This window comes from Myodes glareolus, chromosome 20 (assembly GCF_982192425.1).
Source record: "Myodes glareolus chromosome 20, mMyoGla1.1, whole genome shotgun sequence".
NCBI lineage: Eukaryota > Metazoa > Chordata > Mammalia > Rodentia > Cricetidae > Myodes > Myodes glareolus.
In genome coordinates this window covers 63,002,226-63,026,639 of record NC_142045.1, presented here as the reverse complement: position 1 = coordinate 63,026,639, position 24,414 = coordinate 63,002,226, and the positions used below count along the sequence as shown (strand labels likewise).

Sequence of the window (24,414 nt, the reverse complement as noted above, 5' to 3'; positions counted from 1 at the left end):
ATCTTTATTTCAGTTTCTCCCTAACTTTACATATTTTGGCTTTTTTATTTTATGTGTATTTCTTTAGTTTATTTAATCTGTTGTTGAGTCTCATTTGCTATGGAAACTCCCTTTGGGGAAACCTTTGACTCCCATTGTTGTATGTTCTTGAGCTACAACTTTTTCCTCTCATGCTGGAGAATACTTTGCACTTTTTAAAATGTCACCTGGAGTCACTGTGTATAGAAAGTGTTGTGAATTTTAGGTGAGCACTTCACCTCATTTCCTTCCTGAGCTCTGCTATTCTTTGTCTTCTGGATCTCATCCTCTTTGTTCTTCTGACTTTCTGACCACCACTGCTTGGCTTCTGACTCATATACAGTTGTTCTTAGGAGCTCTAGAGTTCTGAGGCAAAGCTGGGTTACATAGCGATCCTAAAAGAAAAAAAATAATTATAAAAAAACTTAATGAGATATTTATTTACTTAGGAAGACCCAGGAGTTACCAGAGTGCAGTCATCTTTGCTTTACTCTTTTCTCCACTGGAGTACTATAACCTTAACTTAGAAAGCATAGTGTGGTTCTTTATTGTTGGCAGGCTCAATCCTCGAACACTTTTTCTTATTGTACATGTTCTCTTTAAAGATACTTAAAGACATCTTCCTAGTTATATGTATTATTTAACTGTAACTTTAAAATGCATGTATACATCTCTTACTTGCACCTGTACGCTAATGTTTATGTTCTGTGCTCTACTCTATGTTGTCTATAGTAGTGGTTTTCAACCTGTGGATTGAGACCCCTTTGGCAAACCTCTGTCTCCAAAAACATTTATACTATGATTTATAACAGCACCAAAATTACAGTTATGAAGTAGCAACAAAAGTAATTTTATAATTGGGGGTCATCATAACACGAACTGTGTTAAAGGGCCGCAGTTAGTAAGGCTGAGAACCACTGGTCTATAGTGACCAAATATCATAAATAATTTTCTTTCTCACTTTTTTCCTCTTGGAGTAAATTTCTCTATATATCACTCAGTTCTTCCAGGCAGTCATCTGAAGTATCAGGACAACACTGTCTTCTCTCTTTTCCTCATTGCCTATTCTTAAGTCCTATGTCCAAGCTTCCTTCCTGTTAACTTCTTTCTCTCATACATATCCTTTCCATTATTTTCAAGATTTTGCTATTCTGGTCTAAGAACGTCGGTTCCCACCTTTAAGAATTTGGCAGCTCTATCTCCATGGCATCTCCTCGTTAGTCCAGTCTCATCCTTTTCTTCCCTCCCTCCCTCCCTGCCCGCTTTCTTCCTTCCTTCCTTTCTTCCTTTTCTTGCTCAAAATTATCTAAGTCTGTTGTTTACAAAGAAGGTTGTTGGACTTTTAACTTAAGATTAAAGACATGCTAGATATACCTTTAATTCAAGTGTTTGAGAGTCAGAGGCAGGAGGATGATGAGTTTGAGACTAGCCTCGCTACATACAATGGCTATATAAACAGACTATATAAATGAAATGCCTGCTCATTGGTAGGAAAGGCTAATATGTATAACGTTTTATATGTTTATCAGTTTTACGATTTGACACAATATGATACTTATTAATGTAGTTATCATTACACTTTAATTTTATATTGTAGAATGACTGATTTATGATATTCCTGCTGGCACAGCTCTTTGATATACATGCTTGTTGTCTGAGGTTTCTGTCCTGCCTGGTTCCTGCAGTCGTTAAGTCCCAAAGAATGACACAGAGGTCTACATTAGTTATAAATCTATTGGCCTAGTAGCTCAGGCTTCTTATTAACTATTATAACTTATATTAGCCCATTATTCTTGTCTATGTTAGCCATGGGGCTTTATACCTTTTTCAGTGAGGCAGTCACATCTTGCTTGCTCTGGGTCTGTATCATGCCCCACCTCTACTTCCTGCCTGGTCGCCCCACATATACTACCTGCCTGACTACTGGCCAATCAGCATTTTATTAAAAATAATAAGTGACAGGATAAAAGACCATGCTAAACTTACTCATCTGCTTCTTACTAAAATATCTGTAATTTTCTTTTAGGACCAGTTTGGACAACATATAAAATCAGATGTGCCCTTGAATTTTTATGTTTACTATGGTCCTGACCGTATTAGAGATCCCGCCTTGCTTTCAAAACAGGATATTGTTTTGACTACTTACAATATTTTAACTCATGATTATGGAGTAAGTATGCAAATACATAAAACTTTAAAAGTATTATGTTTTAAAAATTGTGTGTGTCTGTGTGATAGTGAATGTTGGTGACTTTGGAGACCCCTGTAGCTGGCATTACAGATATTTCTGAGTCACTTGGTGTGGGTGCTAGGAATATATCTGGGGCCTTCTACAGGAGCAGCAAATGCTTCTAACCTCTAAATTGTCTCTCCAGACCTACCTAGAGAATTTTTAAAGGTTGAATTTAATTGCTCTCCACCATGCTTCTAAATTATTCCAAAATTCATAGTATTTGCTCTCCCCTTTCTCTGTTTTAAAATGATTAAGAATGTCTATAAGATAACACGTTGCAAAGAAGGGTTTTACACTTACTTGATATACTAATTTGAAAATGTATGTCATTTAGAACATTTTAGGTTAAAATTTTAAATTTGGATTATATCTAGTGTTTTATCACAATTTATATGCAAAAAGAACATTGTTTTTTTAATGATGAGTATTATCAGTTTGAGAATAAACCTTTTGTTTATAGTAGTCATTAATTAAGTTCTCAACTCTTCATGAGCCTGTTATTTTCCTTAACAATTCCAGTTATTTTGGACATACTATATAGTTAAAATCTTAATCTTCTAGAAAGAGCATTGTCATTTGTATAAAAGAAAGTAAGGTTGTGACACTGAAAAATTCCTTACAAGGGATGTTTTTTCTATCACTGAATTTGGTGCAAAATTGTTCTCTGTATTATACATGACTCAGCAGATTTCTTAGCTTGGAGTAGGAGCTAGCTGCTCCTTAGTGGTACTTTGAGAAACATATTTAGTATCTTGTTCTTTGGTGCTCTTAGTTGTAAAACGAATGTAATATTCTAGACTTGTGGGCTTCACTAACTGTCTTTGGAGTACTTAACAGTACCAGGTAACTAGTAAGCATTGATAGGAGAGATCAGAACTACTATTAGTTAACAAGCATTTAAGTAGATGTTATTTTACTGTGTCTCTATGTAATATGAAACCTCTGTTTCAGACTAAAGATGATAGTCCTTTACATAGCATAAAATGGCTAAGAGTAATTCTGGATGAAGGACATGCCATACGAAATCCAAATGCTCAACAAACAAAAGCTGTACTTGACTTAGAGGCAGAAAGAAGATGGGTATTGACAGGTAATTATAGCATTCCTTTTTTTCTTTTATATAAATTTTATGTGTCTGTATATTCATATGTATGTGGGCATATATATATGCAAGTGCACATCCAAATGTGTGTGCCTTCCTGTGGAAGCTTGATGTCTGTATCAGGTACCTTTTGGATCATTCTTTACCTGTTCACTGAGGCATGGTCTCTTAGTTGAATCCAGAGCTCACAATACTACTAGGCTAGCGATCCAGCTAACTTTGGGAATCCTATATTCATCCCAAGCACTGGCATTACAGGCAGGCTGCTATACACACACAGAATTTAAGTGGATTCTGTGGATCCAACTCCAGTCCCATCGTAGTTGTGTCCAAGCACTTTATCTGCTGAGCTACTTCGCAGCTCTCATTTTTTATTAGTTTTTTAATTGATACCTAAATATTATATTCATAACCTTAATGTGATAATGATAGTTCATTGTATCATATTCAAATTAGGATAATTATATGTTTCCTCATTTATTTTTATAGTAAAAGCATTCAAAATAATTTCTTCTAGCTTTTAGAATACGTATAGTGCATTATTTGTTTTTCTATTGTTAATATTACTACTGTGCAGTGTAACAGCAGAACTTATTTTTTCTGCCATGCTGTACCTTAATAACCATTGAGGAATCTTTCCCCTTCTTTCTCCTCCACTTTTCTTCTCAGCCTCTGGTAACCACTATTTTCTTTCAGTCTCTAAGAGGTCAATTTCATTTTTTCTTTTTTAATTACGTGTGTGTGTTTAGATTAGAGGACATGTGTAGATTAGATGACAACCTTGGTGATTAGTCTTCACCTGTCTCTTTGCTTGAGATAGAGCTTACAGCATATGCCATATTAGCTGGTCTGTGAGCATCCAGGAATTCTCCTGTCTCTGCCTCTCACCTTGTTGTTGGATCCCTGAGTTCACAAATGCACGCTGTTACGTCTACCATTATATGATTCCTGGGCATTTGAATGAATTAAAAGATGTCAGATAAAAAGTCAACATCCAAACGTTGCTACTGTTTTTATATACCAGTGATGACCATAGTTTTACAAAGTAGTGTTACTAAAGATTATTTGCTGTTGCTCAAGTATAATCTTAGTTGTCAACAATTTCCTGAAATGTGTTGCTTTACTGTGTCAGATTTTTCCAGTACTATTTTGATGGTCAAATTAATGATTTATGTAAAGAGACAGACAAAAATCTATCAAGTAACAAACCTTTGAATCATGGATAATCCCCTTTTCTTAGTCCTCTCTTAGCTATTCTTTTCATTGTCTTAGGTGTGCCTACCCATAGAGGAAATGCATTCTACCATGGTTTCCATTTTGACCACTATTTTTTTCTTTAAAAACTTAGAAACGAGGAGATAAAGGGTGCACGAATGCTCAAACATAAGCATTGAGAAACTAGGGCTGTTAATCAGCACAGTGGTCTCCTCGATGGAGGAAATAAATACCTGTTTTCCACCAAGATGATTGGGAGTGGATGCTGTAAATAACCTGGTGATCTTTTCTGTAGAGCCAGACCTCACTTAAATCCCTCAGAATGTTTATTCTAAACTCTCCCTCCCTAGCCCTTTCTCTTTAGCTTTGTTTCACAGTTCATAAGAACCATCCTTGTAACATGAAGGACCTGCTTGTTTGTGTTTCTGTCCTGCCCAGCGCCCCCCAGCTGTTTAGTCCCAGAGAAAAATCACACTGAGATCTCTATAAGTTATAATGATGACTGGCCCATTAGGTCAGGCTTCTTACTGGCTAACTCTCACATCTTGATTAACCTATTTTTCTGATCTATGTTAGCCATGTGGCCCAGTACCTTTTTCAGTGGGGCAGATCACATCCTGCTGCATTGGTGGTCTGGACAGGAGAGAGGGAATCAACTTCCTCCTCCTCAGAATTCACCTACTCTCCTTGCATCATTTCCACTTCCTGTCTGGTTTTCCCGCCTATATCTCCTGCCTGGCCAATGAGCATTTTATTTAAAACATGATTGACAGAATACAGACGATTCTTCCGCACCACATCCTTACTAGAGATGTCACATTTGGTTTATAGCCTGCTGAACTCCATCTCTGTCAGAGACCACACCAGATCCTAGGTCCTTAAAGTTATAGAACCCATCTTCATGGTTACATGTATTTTGTAAAAGAGTTTCAATATAGTCACTCTTTAAGTTTCATTGTGCACGTGGGGGTGGGATGCTTGTTACCAGGAAACTGTTTTCCAAAATTATATTGTATTTAAATTTGTCTAAAATAAACCACCTGGTATCAGATTCCAGAAGTTTTGACCCAACACTAGCTAAGTCTTGCTGACCCAAATTTTATTCTTACCTCACCCTGGTTGTTTTCCTGCTGGCCATGGTGCTTGCAGGGACCCACATACACTAACACCAAATTATATGAAAAAGAAATCAAGACTGAGGAGATGGCTCAGTGGTCAGATGTTACCCATGTAACACCACCTGAGTTAGTGTGTGCCTAGTACAGTGGTCAATTTCAACTACGTTTTGTCTCATTGGGCCAGGGGAATATTCTGCCTAAAGAGCTATAACTCAGTGGTAGAGTTCTTACTTATCATGTGTGATCCCTAGCACCACAAAATCAATTTAATTTTTAAGAGTTATAATGGTTTCCTATTTTGTTTCTTTTCTTTTCTTTCTTTCTTTCTTTCTTTCTTTCTTTCTTTCTTTCTTTCTTTCTTTTTTTTTTTTTATAGGTACTCCTATCCAAAATTCGTTAAATGACTTGTGGTCTCTACTGTCCTTTTTAAAACTTAAACCATTTATTGATAGAGAATGGTGGCATAGAACAATACAGCGTCCTGTTAAAACAGGAGATGAGGGAGGACTTAGGTAAGTAAGTTTATGACAGCAGATACAGGAGCTACAATTAGTGCAAACAATTGTCACTTCCATTACCATTTCATTTCACTTTTAACTGTAGTCTCCAAAACACATGAGTACCAGTGTCACTGCCTCGTAAAACTTAGTAACTTGTGTCTGGAGATATAAGATTTCTGTTTTGTGCACTTTTTCCCTATTAGCAAAACTGAAAGGAAAGGCAGACCTTTATATTGTCATTATTTGTGACGGTTACCATAAAACCATCACAAAAACATTTTACAGTGATAGAAAAAGTTATATCCTTTGATGGTTCACTATGCATTATATTTTGATAACTTACAATACTTTTTTAGAAGCATCTGGTTTGGTATATAGTATATAGTATACAGTGATCTCAAGATTTATGAACATTGCATATGGTTGATTTGAGTGGGTACAGATAAAGGCAGAGAAAGGGACAAAAACACTGATGGGTATTTTCCCACATACTTGGCTGCCCTGTTCCTAGGCACTGATCATCTCAGTAGGATCTGGTACTCAATGGTGGGTCATAGTGTTAGTATAAAGGGTGGCGGTCAGCATGGAAAAAGAAATAGAGACATAATAGAGAATTATGAAAAATACCAGAGTACATTCTCCAAGTAAAGATATATGATGTATATGTATTGAATATTTATTTTTGTTATGGGCAGATGCCATTAAAATGTTTCTGATTCTGAGTTAAAGTGAAAATGATTCAAAATTGAAACTGTTATCTTAAATGTCAAAACTGGTCACACAATTCCTGAGAACTATTTATGCTCTACTTAGTCTCAGTTAAAAATTATGTATTTTATTATTATGGGAAATATTCTAACTGGTCTCGTTTTTGAAATTTTGACATTGAGGAAAAAAATAGCAAGATTACAAGAGCCAAGAAAGGCATTTTTCCCTCTTTTGAGTTTGCATACTTTTATTTTTCAGTTATTCATTAACTTATGAAAACTTCATTTGGATTTCATTTTAAACCTTTACTTTTAATGTTACATTATATGGGATTTTTTTTAACTCATAAGAACATGATTACATTGGATAACAGAAGATAGGATCTTACTCCTATTTGCACTCTATTTAATAAAGTACCTTAGACTTCATAGCAGCTGCTTAGTAAGAATGCAAATATTGTACATTAAGTGGTGTAATTGATAAGAAAGTAAGTAGTTGGGGAATAAGAGTGTCAATGATGACAACAAAACCAGAAAAGCTTTGGAAAAGTAAGAACATAATATAGGATTATTAGTATTGTGTTGGTACAATTTCAGTACTTTTTTTGTAATAATTTTTATTTGTAAAATATTCTTGTGACTAGAAGCCTAAATAAAGGATTAAAAACGTTTAATTTATTAAAATTATAAATCAATAAATTCTTGTTTTCTGTTCTTTTTTTGCTCAACTGATTTGGAGATACTTTTTTCATTACTTTTTTTTTTAACTTTGCCTAGACGTTTACGGTCCTTAGTTAAAAGTATTACACTTCGAAGAACAAAGACAAGCAAAATTAAGGGGAAACCTGTTTTGGAATTACCCGAAAGGAAAGTATTTATTCAGCATGTTTCACTTTCAGAAGAAGAGAGAAAGATTTATCAGTCTGTTAAAAATGAAGGCAAAGCTATCATTGGAAGGTATGGAAACAGAGTTCCTTGTTAAATTTTTGTTTTTTTTTTCTTTCTTTCTTAGCTTCTTATTAGCTGAATTGTAGGTTTTTGGACATTTTAGCTATAAAATCTGAAATGTATTGAAAACTATTTTCCTCCTGTGACTTATGTTTTAATTTTTTCTTTTAAAAATATTTGAAATGATTGAAACAATAGTATAATTCATCATGTAATTAATTTCTTGGGCTTGCAAAAAATTAAAGCTTGTATTGATTTCTGTCAGTGATGAGGAGCTTGCTCACTTCCTATGCTGAGTGTCATGGAGTAGATGCACAGGGCAGCATGCTTCCAGCTCAGTTCCATACTTGTTTTCTGTTTGACATACTCCTGAACCACATCTTACTTTGGGAGGTCTTGTTTGTTTTATTTTGTTTTGCTTTTTTGTTTTTGGTTTTTTTGTTATGTTTTTGTTTTTCTGTCTGTCTGTCTGTCTGTCTGTCTACCTACCTACCTATCTCTATCAACTCTTCAGTGTAGTCTTCCCTTACTGGCCTATAAAAACAATGTTAGTACTTTCTGATTCCTTCCCTCTGCCTCCCTCACCCCCTATAAAATTTAATATTTTAAATTGCCTGCTTTATTTTGTCAAAAATATAAACTCATTTTAATCTATTTCTATTTCTGTATGTTAGCTACTTTTACTTGAAATAGTTTGAGAAGAAATTTCACGTAGCACTGCTAAGATTTGGAACTTGGAAATCTCCTTAATTTTTTTTTTTAGCTTTCTTATTAAATCTGCTTTGTGCCTACCTCATTAAAGTGCCTCTGTTATGAAGAGTCCCCAGTTTACAGTCCTCTTTTGTCTTTGTCTAATTCTGATCTCTGTGGCCAATTGACAGCAGATAATGATGTTGCTTGAACTAGAATTATCCACCTTCTGATTCCTAATTCTTTTTGTCATCATTTCCTATTTTTAGATTTCTACACTTTGTTGTAAGTCACATTGACATATCACCCATGTTTGTAATACTACACAGAATACCAACCTACTCTATGAAAATCTTACTTTTTCAAAGATGGTTGCAAATTCAAATTGTTTATTTCAACTTCTTACTATCTTACCACCTTACTCTGTAAATACCCTCGCCTCACAGTGCACTGGTTACATCTTTTAGTTTCTTCTCAAAGATTTGGAATCAGCATTAGGAAGAGAAATTAATACTGAAAATTGATGCCTGTAAGTCAGATTGTTGCTTTGATAAACCTGGCAAAGTGGTTTGTAAACCTTTGAATTTGTGAAAGGAATGTTAAAGAATTTGAAACTTTGGGCTAGAAAAGCTAGAATTGTTCTAAGCAGAGTGTAATGAGTGAGGCGTTCTGGTTGGAATTTGAATAAGAATGCTGAGAGAAATATGAACAGTGGAGGCTCAGCTCATGAAATTTCAGAAAGGAGTAAGCACTATATTGGTCACTTGGTATGCTATTCTTTTCTTTTGCAGCAGTAAACTCTAGTAACCAAAGCAACTTAAGGGAAAGGATTACTTTGGCTCACAGTTCGGAGTTACTGTCTACCACTACAGGGGAAGTCACAGTGGCAACAACTCTGGGCAACTTGTCACATTGCTGCGTCTGCATGCATAACCAATGTTTGCACTCCATTTTTTTTTCTTTCTTAAATCCAGTTCAGGATCCCAGACTATGGATTAGTGTTTACCCACACTGAGCTTATCTTCCATACACTTTAACCTAATCAATATAATCTCCCATACACATACCCCTATAAGCCCAGATGAACCCATAGGTATTTGGCAAGGAGATGTGGGATTTAGTGTTTGCCCTGCTGGATTTTGGTCTTTGGTCTAGTTTTTTCTTTCTATGCTACATTCTTCCCATTATAATGGGACTCTTTAGTCTGTGCCATAATATGTTTGAAGTATGTAACTCTAATTTTTTTCATATTATAGAGGCTCATGGTTAAATTATTGCTTGGAATTGAGAAGAGACTGTGTACTTAAACTTTCAAAGTGTTAGAACTGCTAAGACTGTGGAGACACTTGAAGTTGGACTGAAATTCATTTTTTTTAAGATGTAGCTTTAATAAAACTCATTTTTCATTTGTTTTATTATTATGTAATTTGATCATTTCGCCTTCCTTTTATTCGCTCCAAAGCTCCAAGATAATCCTCCTTGCTATTTCTAGTTTTTTTTATTGCTTTTTCTTTTTCTTTTTTTTTAAAAAACAGTCTTTTCTCACTTTATGTACCAATCCCAGTTTCTACTCTCTCCCCTCCTCCTGTTCCCTCCACCTTGTCCCCACCCTTCGCCCATCCACTCAGATAGGGTAAAGCCTCCCATGGGGAGTGAACAAAGTCTGGCACATCACTTTGTGACAGGACCAAAGCCCTCCCCACTATATTTAGGCTGAGCAAGATAGCCCTCCAAAAAGAATGGGCTACAAAAAGCCAGTTCATGCACTAGGCAGATATCCTGGTACCACTGCTAGTGGCCCCACAGACTGACCCAGCCATGCCACTGTCACCCACATTCAGAGGGCCTAGTTTGGTCCTATGCTGTTTCCTCCTCTGTGAGTCCAGAGTCAGTGAGCTCCCATTAGCTCATGTACATAGTTTCATTGGGTAGTCCCATCATAATGACCCCTTTGCCTTTGCTCATATTATTGCTTCTCCCTCTCTTCGACTAGACTTTGGGAGCACAGTCCTGGATGTCTGCACCTACTTCTGTCGGTTGCTGGATGAAGGTTCTATGATGACAATTAAGATAGTTATCAATTTGATTATAGGGGAAGGCCAGTTCAGGCACCCTCTCCACTATTGCTTAGGGTCTTAGCTGGGGTCATCCTTGTGGGTTCCTAGGAATTTCTCTAGTGCCAAGTTTTTTGTTAACCCCATAATGGCTCACTCAAGATATCTCTTTCCTTCCTCTATCTCTCTGTCCTTTCCTCATCTCGACCATCCCTTTCTCTCATGTTCTCCTCACCCTACCCTTTTCTTCTCCTGCTGCCCTTCTACCTTCTCTCTAACCCCCAGCCCCACACTATCAATTTTCTCAGGAGCTCTTACCTATTTCCCCTTCCCAGGGGGATACATGTATGTTTCTCTTAGGGTTCTTCTTGTTACCTAGTTTCTCTGGGGTTGTGACTATAGGCTGGTTATCCTTTGCTTTACATATAATATCCACTTATGAGTGAGTACATGCCATGTTTATCTTTCTGGGTCTGGATTACCTCATTTAGAATTTTTTTTCCTAGTTCCATCCATTTGCATGCAGATTTCAAGACGTTTTGATTTTTACCATTGAGTAGTATTTCATTGTGTAACTGTCACATTTTCTTTTCCATTCTTCAATTGAAGACATCTAGGTTGTTTTCAGGTTCTGGCTATTACAAATAATGCTGCTGTAAATGTAGTTGAACAAATTTCCTTGTAGTATGATTGAGCATCCTTTGGTTATATGCCCAAGTGTGGTATTGCTGGGTCTTGAGGTAGGTTGATTCCCAATTGTCTGAGAAATCACCATATTGATTTCCAAAGTGGATGTACAATTTTGCACTCCTACCAGTGATGGAAGAGTGTTCCCCTTACTCTGCATCCTCTCCATCATAAGAAATCATCGGTGTTTTTGAACTTAGTCATTCTTACTGGTGTAAGATGGTATGTCAGAATTGTTTTGATTTGCATTTCCCTGATGAGTATTCCTTAAATGTCTTTCAGCCATTTGAGATTCTTCTGTTGCAAATTCTCTGTTTAGAGCTATACCCCATTATTTAGTTGGATCATTTGAAATTTTGCTGTCTAATTTCTTGAGTTCTTTATATATTTTGGAGATCAGTCCTATGTCTGATGTGGGGTTGGTAAAGATCTTTTCCCATTCAATAAGCTGCCATTTCATCTTATTGGCTGTGTCCTTTGCTTTACAAAGGTTTCTCAGTTTCAGAAGGTGCTATTTATTTATTGTTTCTTTCAGTGTCTGTGCTACTGGTATTGTATTATATGTTGGAAGTGGTATCCTGTGCCCATGTGTTCAAGTCTACTTCTCATTTTCTTTTCTGTGAGGTTCAATGTGACTGGATTTATCTTGCGGTCTTTGATCCATTTGGACTTGAGCTTTGTGCATAAGGATAGATATGAATCTATTTGCATTCTTTTGCCTGTTTCCAGTTATGCCAGCATCATTTGTTGAGGATGCTTTCTTTTTTCCATTGTATAATTTTAGGTTCTTTGTCAAAAATCAGGTGTTCATTTGTGATTGGTTTGATATCATGATCTTCGATTTGATTCCATTGGTCCACCTGTCTACCAATTACCAACTTGTTTTCATTACTGTACCTCTATAATGGAGCTTGATGTCAGGAATGGTCATGCCTCCAGAAGTTACTTTATTGTACAGAAATGTTTTGGCTGTCCTGGATTTTTTGATTTTTATATATGAAGTTGAATATTGTTCTTTCAAGGTCTGTGAGGAATTGTGCTGGGGATTTTGATAGGGATTGCATTGATTCTATAGATAGCTTTTGGTAGGATTGCCATTTTTATTATGTTGATCCTACCTATACAAGAGCATGGAAATTCTTTCCATTTTCTGATATCTTCTTCAGTTTCCTTCTTCAGAGACTTAAAGTTCTTGTCAAACAGTTCTCTCACATCTTTGGTTGGTATTACCCCAAGATATTTTATGTTATTTGTGGCTAATGTAAATGGTAATGTTTCTCAGATTTCGTTCTTGGCCTTTTTATCTATTGTATGTAGGAGGGCTCCAATTTGTTTGTTTATTTATTTATTTATTTGAGTGGGTCTTGTATCCTGCTACATTACTGAAAGTGTTTATCAGCAGTAGAATTTCCCTCATGCAAATTTTGGGATCGCTTATATATACTATCATATCATCTGCAAATAGTGAAAGAACTTCACTTCAACTTCTTCCTTTCCATTTTGTATCCCCTTGATCTCCTTTTGTTGTCTTATTGCTCAGCTAGACCTTTGAGTACTGTATTGAGAAGATATGGAGAGAGTGAACAGCCTTGTCTTGTTCCTGCGTTTAGTAGAATTGCTTGAGTTTCTCTCCATTTATTTTGATGTTGGCTGTCGGCTTGTTGCATATTGTTTTCCTAATGTTTAGATACATTCCTATATCCCTGGTCTCTGCAAGACCTTTATCATGAAGGGGCATTGAATTTTGTCTAATGCTTTTTCTGCATCTCATAAAATGATCATAATTTCTTTCATTTTGTTTATATGGTGGATTACATTGATTTTTATATGTTGAACTTTACCTGCATTTCTGGGATGAAGCCAACTTGATCATGGTAGCTGATTTTTTTTTTTTGATGTGTTCTTGGAATCAGTTTGCCAGCATTTTGTTGAGTATTTTTACATCAATGGTTATGAGGGAAATAGTCTGTAATTCTTTTTTTTAGTTGAGTCTTTGTGTGGTTTGGGTTTCAAAGTAACTATTACCTCATAAAAGAGTTTGGCAATGTTCCTTCTGTTTCTGTTGTGTGGAACAATTTAAGTAATATATGCATTAGCCCTTCCTTGAAGTTCTAGTAGAATTCTGCACTGAAACCATAGGGCCCTGGACTTTTTCTGGTTGGAAGACATTTGATTAAATTTCTCATCTGTTCTTTATTTAATTTTGATACGTGGTAACTATCCAGAAAATCATACATTTCTTTTAGATTTTTCTATTTTGTTTAGTACACATTTTTGAAGTATGGCCTAGTGATTCACTGAATTTCCTCAGTGTTGTTATGTCCCCCTTTTCATTTCTGATTTTGTTAATTTGGATGTTCTCTCTCTGCCTTTTGATTAGTTTGGATAAGGGTTTGTGTATCTTGTTGATTAAACTTAAAGATCTAGCCCCTTTTAAATAGTTTCTTTGTAATGTTTTCTTTGTTTCTATTTTATTGATTTCACCCCACAATTTGATTAGTTCCTATTCTCTACTCCTCCTGGGTGAGTCTGCATCTTTTTGTTCTAGAGCTTTCAGGTGTGCTATTATGTTGTTAGTGTGAGATTTACCCAATTTCTTTATGTAGGCACTTAGTGCTATGAACTTTCCTCTGCACTCCTTTCATAGTGTCCCATAGGTTTGGGTACATTTGCCTTCATTTTCATTGAATTCTAGGAAGTCTTTAATTCCTTTATTTCTTTCTTGACCAAAGGGTGGTTCAATTAAGCACTGTTTAATTTCCATGTGTTTGTGGACTTTCTTAAATCAGTGTTTTTGTTGACTTCTAACTTTAAACCATGGTGATCCAATGAGATACAGGGTGTTATTCCATTTTTTTTGTATCTATTTACGTTTGCTTTGTTAATTGAGTATGTGGTCAATTTTAGAGAAGGTTCCATGAGGTGCTGAGAAGAAGTTATATTATTTTGTGTGTGGATAAAATGTTCTACAGTTAAGTCCATTTGAGTCATGCCGTGTGTTCTCTTATTTCTTTGTTAAGTTCCTTTCTGGCAGTCCTGTCCAGTGGTGAGAGTGGGGTGTGGAATTCTTCTAATATTAGTGTGTGGGGTTTGATGTGAGGTTTAAGGTTTAGTAATGTTTCTTTTACAAATGTGGGTGCTCCTGTATTTGGGAGATAGATGTTCAATATTGAGATGTCCTCTTAATGAATTTTTCCTGTGATATGTATGACGTTCCTTTTCTATCTCTTTTGATTGATTTTAGTTTCAAGTCTATTTTGATAGATATTAGGATAGCTACATCATCTTGTTTCTTAAGTCCATTTTACTGGATAATTTTCTTTTCCAACCCTTTACTCTAAGGTAAGTCTGTCTTTGAGGTTGAGGTATGTTTCTTATATGCAGCAAAAGGATGGATCCTGTTTTTATATCCATTCTCTTAGCCTGTGTCTTTTTATTGGTGACTTGAGTCCATTGATATTAAGGGATATTAATGATTGGCAACTTCACGGGAGGAGTCCCTGCAACAGTCACCAAGAATACAGAACTGGGCTTTTGGGTGGTTGTTTTTAATTTGTTGGGGATTTTCTGAGAAGGTGAGGTTTTCAGGAATGACCTGGAAGGAAGCTCCAATTGAGCAATAGCACCATTTAAATCTTTGGATTCTGTGTATGTACTCTGCCATTCACACACCTTTAGAAACTTTTTTGTTCTATTTTTTTTTTTTGGGTTTTTTTTGTATCTTTTAAATGTCTTTCATCTACCCTTTATTGGTATTGATTTATTTATGATTCTTCATAACTAATTTTTGTTTTTTCAGTCCTTTCCTTTCATATGTCTTTGTCAGTAGGTTAAATGTGTCATGATTTGAATTAAAAATGCCCCCATAGGGACATTTAAGGGAGTGATACTAGTAGGAGGTGTGACCTTGATGGAGTAGGTGTGGCATTGCTGCAGGAAGTGTGTCACTGTGGAGGTAGGCATTGAGGTCTCAGATGCTCAAGCCAGGCCCAGTGCTGAATGGAGAGAGGGGTCCCTTTATTCTGTCCCGCCCGGCTAGCTTACACCTGAAATAATCACACAGAAATTGTATTCATTAAAACACTGTTTGGCCCATTAGATATAACTTTTTATTGGCTAATTTTTACATCTTAATTTAACCCATTTTCATTAATCTGTGTATTGTCACCTGACCATGGATTCTAACCAGAGTCTGTCCCAGGCAGGATCTATGGCATCTGCCACACCGCCCTTCTTTCCAGCATTCAGTTGGTCTATTCCACCTATCTAAGTTCTGCCCTATCAAAAGGCTAAGGCATTTTTTTTATTCAACCAATGAAAGCAACACATAAACAGAAGAACCTCCTACACCAACCCAGTGTGGCACTCTCTTTCTTCTGTCTGCTGATCCAAATATAGAACTCTGAGCTACCTCTCCAGCACTATGTCTGCCTGCATGCCACCATGCTTTCTGCCACAACAATGGACTAAACCTCTGAACTGTAAGTCAGCCCCAATTAAATATTCATAGAGTCTCTTCACAGCAATAAAAACCCTAACTAAGACATAGTGTGACTCTTCCTGTCTCTGGTGGCTTCCTTTTCCTTGTTATAATCAGGTTTGTCTTGGATCTCTGGTGTTGACATACTACATCTTGTAAAATCTCTTTATCTTTGCCATGAACTCATATTGTTTGCTGCTACTTGTTCCATTGATGATCTTAAATCATGGTGTTACTCACAGTCCTAATTTTTATTTTTTCTGTGGTTGTAATTTTTTCTGTTGAGTTTTCTTTTACTGCCTTCTTTGTGCTATGCTGGTATTCAATATTTGATTATCTTGTTCTTTCTGGAATAGCTGTTTGCCCAGATTTACATAAAGGTCCTGGCTATGTCCTAGGCCATGAAACAATTCATAAGATTCAGTGTGAATCCTTCTAGGTTTTATTGATGTTTATACAACAGAGATCAGAAACATTATAATTGCTTATAAAATTGAGGATTGTGCTATAGCTTCCCTTCCTCTGCGTGTGTGTATGTGTGTGTGTTTGTGTGTATGTGTAAATTGGACTAGAAAGTTCAGTCACCATGCATACATCCTATTTCTGTTTTCACATGAGACGTACTAATTTCTTCCCATTGTGTATATACCTCTTACTTTGAAGAAACCGCTGAGGAATGTAGTCGATGCTTATTGACATTTCCATGGCTGATTTTCTTTTTTCTTGGTTTCATTAAAGATGGGTGGCTTTTGATTCTGTTCTCATTTAGAGATATTGACAATATTTGACATTTTATCTCTAGGTATTTTACTGAAGGTACTGTCCTTGCACACTATGCAGATGTCTTGGGTCTTCTGCTTAGATTGAGGCAGATTTGTTGTCATACTCATCTTCTTACAAATGGCATGTCTTCGAGTGGTCCCTCTGGTAAGGAAATGTGATTGGTTCATATCATTGTATTTGCTAAATATTTCACTCAGAAGGACAGATTTTTATATGACTTGAATTTGGTCTGTTACTTTGCTATGCCTTGCTTTAATTAAGATTTTTAAAAATTACATCTTTATGTGTTTGTATATGAATATGCATGGGTGCATGGATGCATATGTGGAAGTCAGAGGACAACTTGCAAGAATCAGTTCTTTCTATACCCTGTGGGTCCTGGGATTGAGTTCATGTTGTCAAGCATGGTGGCAGATGTCTTTACCTGCTGAGTCTTCTTTCTGACTCCAAAAATTTTTTTATGAATGAAAAGGAAGTGTGATGTCTTTGTAAGATTTCCAGGTTATTCAAACTGGTTCTTTCTCATATGTTGCTAGTGTATCAGATACTATTTTATGCTTGTGTGATGTGAGATTGCATCTTCTGAATTTTTCTTAGACTTCCAAATATATGACATGTGTTTTGCAAATGCTAGAATAATGATTAAAGACAATTAAGCAAAGTTCTTTATATAAGAGAAACTAGGCCAGGCAGTGATGGCACACACCTTTAATCCCAGTACCCGGGAGGCAGAGGCAGGCAGATCTCTGTGAGTTCGAGGCCAGCCTAGTCTACAAGAGCTAGTTCCAGGATAGACCCCAAAGCTACAGAAAAACCCTGTCTTAAAAAAAAAAAGTAAAAGAAAGAAAATAGAAAAGAAAAGAAGAGGAACTATTCTAGTTATATTACAATGTTCTACATGAATTTTTGAACCTCTTTTTTTGTCTTCTAGGAAATGATACGCCTGAAGAACTGAGAAAGATGTTAATAAGGAAGATGAAGTTAATTCTGAGCTCTGGTTCAGATGAAGAATGTGCAATTTGCCTGGATTCATTAACATTTCCTGTGATAACACATTGTGCACATGTATTTTGTAAACCTTGTATTTGCCAGGTCATTCATAATGAGCAGGTTAGTTTTTTGTTCAGTATGGAGTCAGTGTTTGCTAGAGTGATACAACTTTCTTTGGTGTAATGAAAACCCAACCTAATTCAGGGAATGATAATGTGTTCTAATTTGAATTTAATATTGTACCTTTCACAGTTAATTATTTATGCTGTAATAGGTGATGTATTTACCATAAATTAAAAGGCATTACTTTTTGGAAGTACTACCTTTTAGTCAGTAAATTTCAGATCCTGTGTTCAATTAAATACGTTAATAAAATGAGACATGAATTTAAGTTTTATAGTAGCCATATTTTTTAAAAAGTTAAAAGTAACATGTTTATTTTAATTTAGTCTAATATGTTTAAAGTAAACTATTTGTTATATTTTTTCTTAAACTAATTTCAAAATCTGGTGATCATCCTAGTCTGGCTTAGGGATCTGTTTCAGGGATCTGATTGACACATACAGCTCTTTGCCCTGTTGAACACAATAGGATAACTAGGGCTAGATTATTCTGAGGACAATGTTGGAAACTGAATAACACCTTAAGTAATCTTTCAGCTAATGCAAATAAAAATATTTCAAAGTGATGTGTACATGCATGTGGAAAAATGCACAAATTACAGTTTTAAACTGGATTAAGAAGTAAACATAGCTATATAAACTACTACCCGTACTTACTTCTCCCCCTAGCTTTTTATCTTCTACTCCTAAAAGGCAGTTCTTTAAATAGATTTTTAATGCATAAATTTTTGTATCTTTTTGATTTACAGTGTTATTGAGTATCTAGTTAAGATATAATCTCACTTTATTAGATCTTGCTTTGAGTGTACTTGTAGTATTTTAGTACTATGGACTTCTCAAGCTATTATAAACTTTGTAAACTAGTTTTATAAACTCTTGCAGTGGTTCTTAACCTTTGTAATGCTGCAACCCTTTAATACAGTTCCACATGTTATGTTGACCCCAACCATAACATTATTTTGCTGCTACTTTATAACTGTAATTTTGGTAGTGTTATGAATTGTAATGTAAATATCTGGTATGCCAAACATGACCCACACATTGAGAACCACTGCATTAAAGACTTTTTCTTTTGGAGAACTGCATGCGTGTTTATTGTATTATAGTTAAGTTCAAGAAATTATTCATCACATTTTATTTAGCAGCAAATGGTACTCAATGCTCTGAGCTTCTGCCATTAGTCAGGATTGCACTCTTTTGCTCTATCCTTTATATATGTCTCTTACAACGTGACGACATGTTTGTGTGTTTGCAGTTCAGGAACAAGTTGATCCCAAGTAGATGTATGTGACAAAAGTAGATGTATGTGACAAAAAGCCTGAATAAAATTAATCATAAGGGATGTAGAACTTTCTATATATTACAGAAAAATTAGAAAATTTATATCTCTATACTTATAAAAGTGTGGTTCACTCTTTGTTCTTTTGTATATAGCCACATGCTAAATGCCCTTTATGCAGAAATAATATACATGGAGATAATTTAATAGAATGTCCTCCAGAAGAATCAGCATGTGACAGTGAGAAAAAGTCCAATATGGAATGGACGTCCAGTTCAAAGGTAAAGTACTCATGTGCAGATATTCTCTCATTTCATATTTAATGAGGGAATAACCTATAATTAAAATAGTTATCCTAATTCTGCTTTAAGGCTCTCATTGCATATTATTTTGTTGTTGCTACTGACTTGTGTTTATATTTAGTGTTAAACTTAAGTTAGAAAAGAAAGGGATTTGGATTATTATGGTATTTTTCAGTCTCTATTCTTTTGTTTTTTAAAGTATATAAAAACTCTTTCAATGTTGGAATTTATTCAGTGAATGCTGCCTTATATGAACCTGATTAAAATTAGTGTTTGCTAATAAATTTTTTAAAACTACAATATTTGGACTTATCTTACCAATTGAGATGGAATCTAGTGAATATAATATTTTTTTTTCCAGATCAATGCTCTAATGCATGCTTTGATTGAATTACGGACAAACAACCCCAACATAAAAAGTTTGGTTGTTTCTCAGTTTACCACATTCCTGTCTTTAATAGAAACGCCACTTAAGTAAGTTTAACAGTGTTTTTTACTTCACATAGGAGGATTTTGCTCATGTGTATTATTTGATACCAAAAATCAAGGTTTTAATGTTTTATCAGGTTTAGTCATTTCATCTTTTAAATGATATTTAATGTGACCACAGAACTTCTCCTGAATATAATCCATTAAGTCCTGAATTAATCAGAAAGTAATTGACTTAGTATTTGACAGATGGCTAGATGCATAGTATTGCTTTATTGAGAAATGAATGAAGGAATAAATGTGTAGTCCCTGGGAAGGTTGCTTGCTTAGCTTATGCAAGGCTTGGGTTTGACTAGTCTTTTACTACATTAATTTAACTAAGGAAGAATTTGGTTTAACTAAAATGTGTTAACTATTTAGTGCTTTTTATAGTATAGTATTACCTATCTGTTCTTTTTTCCCCATTAGAGCCTCAGGATTCATGTTTACTCGTTTAGATGGTTCCATGACTCAAAAGAAAAGAATTGAATCAATTCAGTGTTTTCAAAATACAGAAGCAGGATCTCCCACTATAATGCTGCTGTCCTTAAAAGCAGGTGGAGTTGGCTTGAATCTTAGTGCAGCTTCTCGGGTGTTCTTAATGGATCCAGTAAGTACTTATATAGACTTTGCAAAATGTTATCCCCCAACTCCCATCCCCAAACAAAAACCAAAAGAAATAAAGAAAGAAAAAGAAACAAAACCTGTTTGGTAGATGCCTTTGCAGTTACAATTAATTGTGAAAGGTAACATTATCCTTATTTGCAGTAGAGGAAACCAGCGCACAGAAAAGTAAACAGAATTAAACAATGTACAGTATCATACAGTACTCTGTAAGTTAGATTCTGTGTTCTTAAATACTAATCTGTGCATTTCTACGGTTCTGAATACATAAAACTTGCCTGTTAAAGTGCTTTTAAGATTCAGTAAGCAGCAAATTAATAAGTTCTCACTTAAGGTTGTATGATAGAGATACTGGGAATCTGACTATGAATCAGACATAGTGGCTCCTATTGTATTTGCTGCCTCTAACTTGCCTAAACATTAGGGCAAATGCAGTTTTAAACCTCTCTTTTCTGAGACCTAGGAGTTCCTGGAGGAGACTTAAAATGTATATTTTATACATGTATTCTAGCTGATTCAGGTTCAGCTGGCCATCAACATGTTCTGGGTAAGTTTTACTACCTGATAGTGGTTGTATAATTCAGGCTGTAGACATAAGAGAGCCACGATTTACTCTGCATGTTTTTCACAAAGACAATCTGAGGTTGAATACATGTAGGAGTATATTTTTCAGAGTGGACTCTTTAGATATAAGCACCATAGACTGGTTTTAATTTCTAATTTGCTCAGTGTGCTATGTGGGCCAGGCAGTCCTGTACTATTTCTATGCATTGATACATTGATGATTTATGATTTTGGCTTGTTTCTTGAAACAGCAGATTTATAAAATGGTAGGTAGCATGTAGCCATTTTACTCAGATAAGAATATTAGTTATTCTGGTAAGGCTTCCTTACTTGCTGCATGCGTCGTGACTTTTTTTTTTTTTAAACTGTTTTCTTTTTGAGGATAACCTTCCCAGAGTCATGTTGTACCCACTTCCATGGGTGCAAATCATGGGTACCAGTGGTGTATATTTCCTTAGTGCTGTGGTCAAATCCAAAGTTAAAAATTATGGTTATTGTTTTAGAAATCTTGTATGCTACGATATACTAACTAATTCAGGTATAATCCTTTAATCCCAGCACTCGGGAGGCAGAGGCAGGTGGATCTCTGTGAGTTCGAGACCAGCCTAGTGTACAGAGAGAGTTCCAGGACAGGCTCCAAAGCTACAGAGAAACCCTGTCTCAAAAAACAAACAAAAAAACAAAAACAAAACAAAAACAAAACAAAAAAGTCATTTTTAGAACAGAGTATAAAATTGTTTTTCTTAAGTTGGTCACTGAAGTTATGGTTTGAAAAAATGTCACAATGTTTTACCACTTTTGTAGTATATTGATTTTCACTGAACTTGCCACACTTTTCAATGTCATTTCTAACTTAAAAGCAAAAGCTAACCCACAGAAAAATAAGATTCAACAACAAAAACTTGAAAATTGAAAATTTTTTACCTATTCATAAAGTATTCTGTAAATGTTGAAGTAATATTTAAATGGACATCATGAGTTACCTCCTCCCAACACCCTCCCACTCCCCCCACTCCCTCCCCTCCTCCCACTCCATCCCCAATAGCCCTCAGGGTCTACTGCCCTGTGGGTAGTTCATGCTCCTCCCCCCTCCATCCAGGTCCAGGAAGGTGAGCATCCAAACAGACTGGATCCCAAAAATCCAGTATATGCAGAGGAAACAAGACCCAGTGCCATTGTCAATGGCTTTTCAGAAAGACTCCTGGCCAGCCACATTCACAGAATCCGACCTCATTCAGAGAATCTGGCTGGATTACGTGCTCTCTCAGTCCCAGACAACTGGCCTTGGTGAACTCTCATTAGATCAGTCCCCTTGTATCAGTGGGTGATCGCACCCCTCGCGGTCCTGATTTCCTTTTTCATGTTCTTCCTTCTTCTGCTCCTCATTTGGACCTTTAGGGACTCAGTCCAGTGCTCCAATGTGGGTCTCTGTCTGTATCGCCATCCATCGTCAGATAAAGGTTCCTCTGGTCTTGCCTTCTTTGCTCACGTTCTCTTTCCTTCTGCTTCTCGTTTGGACCTAGGGAGTTAAGTCCAGTGTTCAAATGTGGGTCTCCATCTCCATCTCCATCCATCGCCAGATGAAGGATCTATGGTGATAAGCAAAATATTCATCAGTATGGTTATGGGCCAAGGCCAGTTCAGTCACCCTCTCCTCTGTCCAGAGAACAATCTTGGGATCTCTCCTTGGACCTGGGATCCCATTTATAATCAAGTCTCTAGTAAACCCTAAACTGACTCCCTTAGTTGAGATATATTCTTCCCTGATCCCATATCTATCCTTCCTCCCTCCCCCCTCCGAGTCCCCCAAGCATTCCTCATTCCTCCCCTGCTCCCTTCTCTCCAACCACCTCCCCTTCCAGCAACCCTCCCACCCCCCCAAGCACCCGAGGTTACCTGGGACTCTTGTCTATTTCCAATCTCCAGGAGGAAAACTACCTGAATTTTCTTCAGGTTCACCCTCCTATCCAGCTTCTCTAGGATCACGAATAATAGGCTCAAAGACCTTTAATTATGGTTAGAATCCACTTATGAGTGAATACATACCATATTCCTCTTTTTGGGTCTGGCTTACCTGACTCAGTAAAGCGTTTTCTTTTTCTTTTTTTATTATTATTTTTTTAAATTTTTTATTATTTTTAATTTTTTTATTTAATTTTTACTGGGAACCCCTCCAGAATCAAGTCTCTTGCAAACCCTAAAATGACTCCCTTAGCTGAGATATAAACCTCCCTGCTCTCACAGCCATCCTTCCTTCCTCCCCCCCTCCCATTCCCCCAAGCCATCCCCAATCCTCCCCCTCTCCCCTTTCCCTGACCATCTTCCCTTACTACCACCTCCACCCCCCATGCACCCGAGTTTGCCTGGCAATCTTGCCTACTTCCACTATCCAGGAGGATAACTATATGATTTTCTTCAGGTTCACCTTCTTATTTAGCTTCTCTAGGATCACAAATTCTAGACTCAAAGACCTTTAACTATGGCTAGAAACCACTTATGAGTGAGTACATACCATATTCCTCTTTTTGGGTCTGGCTTACCTCACTCAGTAAAGCGTTTTCTATTTCCATCCATCTGCATGCAAAATTCAAGATGTCATTGTTTTTAACCGCTGAGTAAAACTCTAATGTATATATGTTCCACACCTTCTTTAACCATTCTTCTATTGAGGGGCACCTAGGTTGTTTCCATGTTCTGGCTATTACAAATAGTGCAGCTATGAACATAGTTGAACAAATACTTTTGTAGTATGATAGGGCATCTCTTGGGTATATTCCCAAGAGTGGAATTGCTGGGTCCTGAGGGAGGTTGACTCCCAGTTTCCTGAGAAACCGCCACACTGATTTCCACAGTGGCTGCACAAGTTTGCATTCCCACCAACAATGGATGAGTGTTCCCCTCACCCCACATCCTCTCCATCATAGGCTATCATTGGTGTTTTTGAGTTTGGCTATTCTGACAGGTGTAAAATGATATCTCAAAGTTGTTTTGATTTGCATTTCCCTGATCGCTCAGGAGGTTGAGCATGACCTTAAGTGTCTTCTGGCCATTCGAAGTTCATCTGTTGTGAATTCTCTGTTCAGTTCAGTACCCCATATTTTAATTGGGTTAATTAGAGTTTTAGTGTCTAGTTCCTTGAGTTCTTTGTATATTTTAGAGATCAGACCTTTGTCTGATGAGGGGTTGGTGAAGATATTCTCCCAGTCAGAAGGTAGCCCTTTTGTCTTACTGACAGTGTCCTTTGCTTTACAGAAGCTTCTCAGTTTCAGGAGGTCCTATTTATTCATTGTTTCTCTTATTGTCTGTGCTACTGGGGTCCTACTTAGGAAGTGGCCTCCTGTGCCTATATCTTGTAGACTACTTCCCACTTTCTCTTCTATCAGGTTCAAAGTGGACAGATAAATCTTGATGTCTTTAATCCATTTGGACTTGATTTTTGTGCATGGTTATAGATATGGATCTACTTTCATTCTTCTACAGGTTGACATCCAGTTATGGCAGCACCGTTTGTTAAAGATGTTTTCCTTCTT

General features: G+C 36.3%; 1 protein-coding gene across 1 annotated transcript in view; it reads left to right on the top strand.

Moving 5' to 3' along the window:
• Hltf (helicase like transcription factor) overlaps positions 1-24,414 on the top strand; it is a 66,509-nt gene that overhangs the window by 30,760 nt on the left and 11,335 nt on the right. The window contains exons 14-22 of the mRNA XM_048452607.3: positions 2,045-2,188; positions 3,203-3,341; positions 6,063-6,198; positions 7,671-7,850; positions 16,555-16,679; positions 17,467-17,645; positions 19,082-19,207; positions 19,590-19,702; positions 20,126-20,306. Coding sequence (XP_048308564.3) covers positions 2,045-2,188; positions 3,203-3,341; positions 6,063-6,198; positions 7,671-7,850; positions 16,555-16,679; positions 17,467-17,645; positions 19,082-19,207; positions 19,590-19,702; positions 20,126-20,306 — 1,323 coding nt within the window. The remainder of the gene's footprint in view (positions 1-2,044; positions 2,189-3,202; positions 3,342-6,062; positions 6,199-7,670; positions 7,851-16,554; positions 16,680-17,466; positions 17,646-19,081; positions 19,208-19,589; positions 19,703-20,125; positions 20,307-24,414) is intronic.